The sequence below is a fragment of the Amborella trichopoda genome, chromosome 1 (genome assembly GCF_054954075.1).
Source record: "Amborella trichopoda isolate Santa Cruz 75 chromosome 1, AtrichopodaSantaCruz75HAP2 v2.0, whole genome shotgun sequence".
Classification (NCBI taxonomy): Eukaryota; Viridiplantae; Streptophyta; class Magnoliopsida; order Amborellales; family Amborellaceae; genus Amborella; species Amborella trichopoda.
In genome coordinates, this window is record NC_142336.1 from 16,449,208 (window position 1) to 16,458,762 (window position 9,555).

The 9,555-nt window shown below is 43.0% G+C and overlaps 1 protein-coding gene across 1 annotated transcript; it reads right to left on the reverse strand.

Moving 5' to 3' along the window:
- Window positions 1-5,697: 5,697 nt before the first annotated feature.
- On the reverse strand, window positions 5,698-7,125 carry LOC148783591 (uncharacterized). Its single transcript, XM_088871803.1, has 3 exons — window positions 6,911-7,125; window positions 6,409-6,557; window positions 5,698-6,281 (listed from the first exon to the last, which is right to left on the reverse strand). The coding sequence occupies exons 1-3, from the start codon at window positions 7,123-7,125 to the stop codon at window positions 5,698-5,700; spliced, it is 948 nt and encodes a 315-aa protein (XP_088727929.1).
- Window positions 7,126-9,555: the final 2,430 nt, after the last annotated feature.

Below are 9,555 nucleotides of genomic sequence, written 5' to 3' on the forward strand. Positions count from 1 at the left end.
TACATAAAACCTCTGAAAATTTTCTGCAAAGGCATATCCTCCCCAGCCCTTTTGCAAAGGTATATCCTCCCTAACCCTAAACCAGAATCCTTCCCTAAGATTGTGCCACCAACTCACATAATGATCTGTCTTCTAACTACATTAGCTCAAATCTAAAAGGGGATGGACCATAACTATAACCATCTCTATCTAGGATTAATAGAACAAGGTCTGAGACTGTTATGGGCGCTACCCTAACTATTGCCTTAGTGTTACAACCCCGTCCCTGACCGCCTTACCTCTGATGACGGAGGGCGACCGGGCACGAGTTCGTAATCCCAATGTAGCGTTTGTTACTCGGGTAAGAGCAGACGCAACACCTTATTCTCAGTAATCAAGCAAATCAAGGAAAGTAGATGCTCACAAGCCTAAACATTTAAAACTTAGCAAATTCATTCATAAGAAAAGATGTTTCAGTACATTATAACCCAAAAGTAGTACAATAGAGTTCAGGGCTCCAAAGCCCAAGGTTACATAGTTTAAACTAAATAGTACAGTCAGGGCTAAGAGCCCAACTACCGACAAGATCTAAAACTCCTTCTCAGAGTGGTTGCTTTGATCTTTAGCTGCAACCCACACTCCCAACTCTGAACTTGTCACTTTCAGTCTACAAAGAGGGAAAAAGAATGGAATGAGCTTTGAAACTTAGTAAACAGATCTAATGTTATAGACAATATCATGTATCAATTATAGACAATATCATGCATCAATTACAACTATAGGAAATCGCAGTCACAATTCATTCAGTACACACTCACTCCCTAGTTCACCTACTCTTATAGTAGAAGCCCTATCCATCAGGCTAAGCCAATCCCATTGCTTAGAACCTCTACTATCTCACAGGAGGGAGGGTAATGACAAGTGGGGTAATCCACTTTGTAATACCCTTAACTCGCGGTACACGGTCCCCAGCAAGCATAGAGGGTTCGATAGGCCCTTACCTTGTAAGATATTACTCAATCACATATCTCATCTCATAAATCTCAGGGAGCAACCCTCTTTCCTCCCCTAACCTGTTCCTATCGTTGTTCGTGTTAGGGGATATGCCGGCATTACTTTCTCAATGTCTCAATCGCAACTACCGATGGGTGTCCCATCGTATAGTGGCCAGTATCAATAAAGCAATGGCCAGTCTCACATCGATATAACAGAACAATACCCACTACCAATGGGTGTCCCATTGCGTAGTGGTCATCATTAAGGCCTCTTCTCATGGTCGAGCATTCAATTCATTCATGCTAATTCAATATTTTATAACAAAAAAATCACATTTTCATTATAACAATATGCCATTTAGCACAAGCACCCATCACATAGGCTATGACAGAGTACTTACACATAGATATCATTAACGGTATTTTGGCACTTATCATGAAACTTTCATCATGAAGTTATCACATTTATATTGCACTTATCACTTTTCACATAGCACATTGTTGCGGAGCATCATTCACATAACCTTATGGCATATGCATAACAATTATCCTATAACATTCACACTTATCATTTATCAAGGAAAATTCCATATTTCAATTAATAGCTAAATGAGAAAATTCAATGTTCCACTTACCGAGAAGATTGGACCTCATTTATTAGGTCAAAGGTTTGGTTCCAAACATGCATAGTTGCTGGAAAACAGTGAGCGGTAACATGCTCATGCATTTTGGAGCATAACTCAAAATTTACAGAGAACTTCAGAAATCTCAAAGCATGTAAATTTGAGCTCATTCACAGATCTTTCCAACGGGTTAATTTAATGGAATTTGGAAGCCATTTGCTGGGGCAAAGACGTGGCCCAAAACAAGTCACAATTGCTAGAATTTACAGCAATTGTCAGCAGTGACATGTCTCACACTTTAGGCCATATCATTCGATCCATGCAACATTTTAACATGTCATGAGAAGCAAACATAAAGTAGACACATATGTATTTTATTCAAAACCAATTTGGACCCAATCGAGCATCGTTTGGTCAACAAAAGGCTCAAGAAAAAAGCCCTCACAGTTGCTGAAAATTTTCCTTTCCATGATACATACCATTCTACAAGTCAAGTTAGCAAGTTTGGCTAGGGGATTACTTTTATAATTTTCCAAGTTCATTGGCAATGAATGAATACTCATTTTCATTTTCCATGCATTCTACGTTCATGGATCTAAATTTACCATTTTTCCTATTTTTCATGCTCCATCACTTCATGGAAGCTTTAAGGGCGGCACAACACTATATCCGCTTACCAAGGGTCACGGTGCTCCAAAGCCTCCACGCGCAGGTCACCTCTTGCTCCTGTCGGCAGTCTCCCAACGGCAGCAGCACAAGGCTCACACTAAGCTCTAGAGAGAGAAAGTTTGAGGGAAGGGGAAAGGGAAAAGGAAAGGGAGGCAAACGACACTGAGGGTGGGAGGTGCGCAATTTATAGGCACGTGGGTAGGTGAGGCCAACTGTGGCTGACGTCGTGGGGTGGTTAAGAAAAGAGCTATGGCTGGCTTCGCTCGCATGATGCTGACAGGTATGGCGCGACGCTGACACCCCTGACGGTTGCACACTTGACCAACCACGCATGCCGTTACTTCAGGGGGCGATGCTTCTGACGGCAACACTCTTGCGACGATGCTCCAACAACACACGCTCGCGGCGATACTCCAGACGGCAACACGCACTCGCGGTGATACTCCAAACAACAACACTCTCGCGCGGTGATACCTCCACTCTTGCGCGGTGATACCTCCACTCTCGTGCGGTGATACCTCCACTCTCGCGTGATGATACCTCCAATCTCGTGCGGCAATACCTCCACTCTCGCGCTGCGATGCCTCCGTTCTTGCGCAGCGATAGGTCCACTTTCTTAATGTCGGGTGCGTGTTTCCTCTTCTACACACACTGCGCTGCCCCTCTATGGATTCGATCACCGTGCGCGTCTCAGGACTACGAAAATTTGTGGTCCTTACATCATCCCCCCCTTAAAAAGGGTTTTGTCCTCAAAATCATATTCATGTCAATTAAAAATGTGGGGGTATTTCTCACGAATCTAGTCCTCCCGTTCCCATGTCGATTAAGCTATTGAGTGATACTGTCATTGCACTCGAACCAGAGGAATTTCTTTATTGCGCAACACATGCACTCTTCGGTCCAATATCATAATTGGTTGTTCAACGTAGGTTAGGTCTTCCCTGAGTGGGATTGGCTTGTATTCCAAAACATGTGACGGGTCAGGTCGATACTTCCTTGGCAGGGATACATGGAAGACATTATGGATATTGGCCAAATCAGGTGGCAGGGCAAGTCGGTATGCCACACTCCCAATTCTTCCCAAGATTTCAAAAGGTCCAATGAACCGTGGGCTTAGTTTCCCTCTCTTACCAAATCTCGTAATGCCCTTGGTTGGCAATACATTTAGGAAGACCCGATCACCTACTTCACATTCGAGGTCTCTCCTTCGTTTATCGGTATAACTCTTTTACTGACTTTGAGCTGTCTTGAGCCGCTCTTTAATTAAGGAAATCTTCTCAAAAATTATCTGGACTATTTCGGACCCCAGTAATTTCCTCATCCCAACAGATGGGCGATCTACATTTCCTCCCATAAAGGGCATCATACGGTGCCATCTAAATGCTGGCTTGGAAGATATTGTTGTAGGCAAACTCTATCAGGGACAAATGGTCCTCCCAATTTCCCTTAAAATCAGTGACACACGCCCTTAGCATATCTTCCAATGTTTGAATGGTTCTTTCTGATTGGCCATTTGTCTAGGGATGAAAGGCAGTGCTGAAGGTAAGTTCGGTCCCCAAAGCTGATTGTAGGCTAGCCCAGAATCTAGAGGTAAACCTAGTGTCTATGTCGGACATGATGCTGATGTGTACGCCGTATAATCTTACAATTTCTCTTATGTACAATTGGGCCAGCTTATCCAGGGTATAAGTCCTGTGGACTGGTAAGAAATTAGTGGCCTTAGTTAATCTGTCCACAATGACCCAGATACTATCATGTCCAGCACTTGACCTGGGCAATCCAAAAACAAAATCCATTGTAACATGTTCCCACTTCCATTCTGGTATGGGCAAGGGTTGCAATAGTCCGGCTGGTTTCTGATGTTCTGCCTTCACTTGTTAACACGTCAAGCACTTAGCGGTGAACTGAGCTACATCTCTCTTCATGTTGTTCTACTAGAAGGCTTGTTTCAGATCCTGGTACATCTTTGTACTCCCTAGGTGTACCATGTAGCATGAGTGGTGTGCTCTTCTAGAACAACCCTCTTTACACCATCGTTATTAGGGACACATACTTGGCCCTTGAACCTCAACATCTCATCACTGCCCAAGGTGAAATCCTCTTCTTCCCTCATTTTCATTTCTTCATGAACTCTCATGAGCTGAGGATCTTCTTTTTGCGCTACTCGGATTTGTTAAAAGAGCTGGTCTACCTTTACACATGAAAGTACACCAATCCCATCATCGAGGGGTAGAGTTGGGTTCCACTGTACTGTGTCTTCTAGCAATCTCATCTCTCGAATCGTTAAGTATACCACTGAGACCATAGCTTTTCAGCTTAAGGCATCAGCTACTACGTTAGTTTTGCCTGGATGGTAATCAATTGTACAGTCGTAATCATTCAATAAGTCCATCCATCTCCTTTGCCGCATATTCACCTCCTTTTGAGAAAATAAGTATTTGAGGCTCTTATGGTCTGTGAATACTTTAAATCGGGCCCCATAGAGATAGTGCCTCTAGATCTTTAGCGTAAACACTATGGCCGAAAGCTCCAAGTCATGGGTTGGATAGTTCTACTCATGGAGTTTCAATTGTCTAGATGCGTATGTAATGGCCTTGCCCTTCTGCATGAGTACACCACCGAGTCCTTTATGGTATGCATCGGTATAAACCACAAAGTCTTCATTCCCCTCAGGCAAGGCTAGTATTAGGGATGTGGTTAATCTCTCTTTAAGTTCTTGAAAACTTCTCTCACAGTCATTTGACCACAAAAATTTTGTATTCTTCTGGGTCAGTCGAGTAAGGGGAAGTGCTATTTTTGAGAATCCCGCTACAAAGCGTCAGTAGTATCCTGCTAACCCCAGAAAGCTGCAAACTTCGTTACATTTGTTGGTTTCTCCCACTTAAGCATTGCTTCAAACTTAGAGGGATCAATCATGATCCCATCCTTAGAAAAGATGTGACCAAGGAAGGCTACACTGGGGAGCCAAAATTCACTCTTGCTTAGTTTGGCATACAATATTTCCAACCTCAGAGTTTGCAAGACGGTTCTCAGATGTTGCTCATATAATTCCCAACTCTTCAAATATACCAAAATATCATCAATAAAACCTATTACAAAATTGTCCAGGAAAGGTCGGAACACTCTATTCATCAAATCCATGAACACCGCAGGGGCATTGGTTAACTCGAATGGCATTACAAGAAACTCATAGTGGCTGTATCGAGTTCTAAATGCAGTCTTTGGGACATCTCCCACCTTAATTCGCAATTGGTGATACCCCGATCGGATGTCGATCTTTAAAAACATCTGGGGCCTTTGAAGTTGATCAAAGAGGTCATCAATTCTAAACAGAGGATACTTATTCTTCACCGTCACTTGGCCAACTGCCTATAGTCGATACATAGCCTCAGGGACCCATCCTTCTTCTTCACAAATAGGACAGGTGCACCTCAGGGTGGCACACTGGGTCGAATGAACCCCTTACGAATGAACCACTTATCCAATAATTCTTGCAACTGCTCTTTTAACTGCTTCAACTCAGCTGGGGCCATTCTATACAGGGCTTTAGAGATGGGAACCATGCCCAGGACTACATCTATCTCAAATTCAATTTCTCTCCTTGGCGGCACGGAGGGTAACTCTTTTGGGAATAATTTAGGGTACTCCCTAACAACCGATATTTCTTCTAGTTGGGCTCGAACACCCTTATTCTCTACTACATAAGCCAAAGACCCTTCACATTTCTTAGTCACGAGGCAAGAGGCCCGGAGGGCAGAAATAAGGTGCAGAGGGGAAATGTCCCGGGTGCCCTCAAAGTGTAGTACTGCTTGATCATGACATCTAAAGGTTACCATCTTTTCATGGCAATTGACGGTGGCATGATGGATGTACAACCAATCCATGCCCAGAATATCATCAAAGTCCTGAATATCTAAAAGGATCAAATCTACAGGTAGGTCACACCCATCAATTTTAATCCCACATTGTCTAAATACCCTATAAGTTTCCATGGAATCCCCCACAGGTGTGCTTACTACCAGAGTATAATTGAGACATGCAGGTGTAACATTTAAATGGAAAAAAAAATGGGTTGCAACAAATGAAAGAAGAACAAGGATCAATTAAGGCTTTGGCTCTAGCACCACAGATAGAGAGTGTACCTCTGATCACCGAGGTGGACGCCTTGGCTTCTTGTTCGGTGAGAGCAAACACTCGTCCTTGTGTCTTGGGCCGATCGTCGGTCTTTGCCACGAGGTAATCCTTAACCCAGTGACCGGGCTTTCCACACTTTAGGCACACATTCCGCTTCCTATAGAATAAACGACAAATGTGGTTATCTTTTCCACAATGAGAGCACATCAGGCGTCGATCACCTTCCATGTTGCCCGGGTAATTCTTCTGGGTCTTTTGATTAAGCTGGTAGGGCTTTCCTCTAATATCCCTCCTTGCGAATTGTCGGCACTTCTTCCCAAACCTCCCCGACGACACAGCCTTCATCTTTCCTTCCTTCTTGGATCTGTGATCCTCACAGTCCCTTTCAATCCTTAGGGTGAGATCTACTAATGGGGCATACATCTTCAAGTTGGCAAACAATACTCTACCCGCCTAATATCTGGCCGAAGGTGCTTCCGCTCCTTGGTATTAATGAGGTGAGGCGCATACCTAGAGATCTCTGCAAATCTAACGGCGTACTGTTCCATTGTCATACCCCCTTGTTGGAGTTCAATAAACTCTACTTCTTTTCTCTCCTTGATGGAGTCGGGAAAATACTTCTCATCGAAGGCCGTCAGAAAGTTTTCCCATGTGGTCTCTGTCCCCGACTCCCCCCAAGACTGCTTCACCAAGTCCCACCAGTGCTCGGCTTCTCCTTTCAGCATGAAGGTTCCTAATCTAACCTTCTGCTCGGTCGAGCAGTGCAACACCTTTAGGATCTTTTCTTTCTATCTCTTCCATCTCTCAGCCTTCTCTACTCCTCCTTGCCTTAAAAAAGTTGGGGGCGCCAGCCTTCTAAACATCTCTAAAAGGTTGTTGTCATTTCGTTCCGAGGTAGGGGTAGACTGGGTGGGCATCGACTCGTTCATCATATGGGTCATAGCCCCCAGAGTCCTATAGAATTCACCAAGCACCTCGGTGCTCTCATTGTTGGAGCTAGCATTGTGGGTACGAGCTCTCGGCATCTTCAACCTAACCACAAGAGTGCCCAGTCACTAGTCTACCCCAAAGCTATTCAAAAGACTCCCCTCTTAAACTCCCAAGGCCAAATACCCTATCCTGGCATAACTGTCACGACCTCGCCCCCGACCACCTTACCTCTGATGATAAAAGGTGATCGAGCGTAGATTCGTGATCCCAATGTACCGTTTGTTACTCAGGTAGGTGCAGACTCAACGCCTTATTCTCGGTAATCAAGCAAACCAAGGAAAGAATATGCTCACAAGCCTAAACATTTAAAACTTAGCAAATTCATTCATAAAAAAAGATGTTTCATTATATTATAACCCAAAAGTACTACAATAGAGTTCAAAGCTCCAGGACCCAAGGTTACATACTTTAAACCAAATAGTACAGTCAGAGCTGAGAGCCCAACTACCTACAAGATCTAAAACTGGCTGCTTTGATCTTTAGCTGCGACCCACACTCCCAACTCTCACACCTATCACTTTCAGTCTACAAAGAGTGAAAAAGAATGGAATGCGCTTTGAAGTTCAGTAAACAGATCTAGTGGTATGCTTTGGTAACAAGTCTACCCATGTGCAATAAACATTTTACTAGATCATAATCAGTGGCAGTGCAGTAGTCACGTATATTGGTCATCAGATTAGTACATCAGTTATAAACAGGATATCCAAGTAGCAATACATCAATTATAAGCAATATTATACATCAATTAGAGACAATATCGTGTGTCAATTATAGACAATATCATGCATCAATTACAACCATAGGAAATCGCAGTCACAATCCATTCATTACACACTCACTCCCTAGTTCACGACTCTTGTAGTACATGCCCTATCTGTCAGGCTAAGCCAATCCCGTTGCTTAGAACCTCTACCATCTCACAGGAGGGACGGTAATGACAAGTGGGGTAATCCACTTCGTAATACCCTCAACTCACGCACATGGTCCCCAGCGCGCATTTGCAGTTCGATAGGCCCTTACCTTGCAAGGCATTACTCAGTCACAGATTTCTTCTCATAAATCTTAGGGAGCGACACTCTTTCCACTCGTAACCTGTTCCTATCATTGTTCGTGTTAGGGGATATGACGACATTACTTTCTCGGTGTCTCAATCACCACTACGAATGGGTGTCCCATCGAGTAATGGCCAGTATCAATAAAGCAGTGACCAATTTCACGTCGATATAACAAAACAGTACCCACTACCAATTGGTGTCCCATTTCATAGTGGTCAACATTAAGGCCTCTTCTCATGCTAGAGTATTCAATTCATTCCTACCAATTCAATGCTTTATAACAGATAAAACACATTTTCATTATAACAATATGACTTTTAGCACAAGCACCAATCACATAGGCTATCACAGAGTACTTACACATGGATATCATTAATGGCATTTTGGCACTTATCATGAAACTCTCATCATGAAGTTATCACATTTATATTGCACTTATCACTTTTCACATAGCACATTGTTGCGGAGCATCATTCAATAACCTTATGGTATATGCATAACAATTATCCTATAACATTCACACTTATCATTTATCAAGGAAAATTCCATGTTTCGATTAATAGCTAAATGAGAAAAGTCAATGTTCCACTTACCAAGGAGATTGGACCGCATTTATCAGGTCAAAGGTTTGGTTTGAAACATGCGTAGTTGCTGGAAAACAGTGAGCGGTGACATACTCACGCATTTTGGGGCATAACTCAAAATTTACAGAAAATTTCAAAAATGTCAAAACATGTAAATTTGAGCTCATTCACGACCTTTACAACGGGTTAATTTAAAAGCATTTGGAATCCATTTTCTAGGGCAAAGGCGTGGCCCAATACAAGTCACAGTTGCTGGAATTTATAGCAACTGTAAGCAGTGACATGTCTCACACTTTAGGCCATATCATTCGATCCATGCAACATTTTAACATTTCCTGAGAAGCAAACATAAAGTAGACACATATGTATTTTATTCAAGACCGATTTGGGCCAAATCAGGCATTGTTTGGTCAGCAAAAGGCTCAAGGCAATAGCCCCACAGTTGCTGGAAAATTTCTTTTCCATAGTATGAATATGCTACCACCATGATACACACCATTCTACAAGTCAAGTTAGCAAGTTTAGC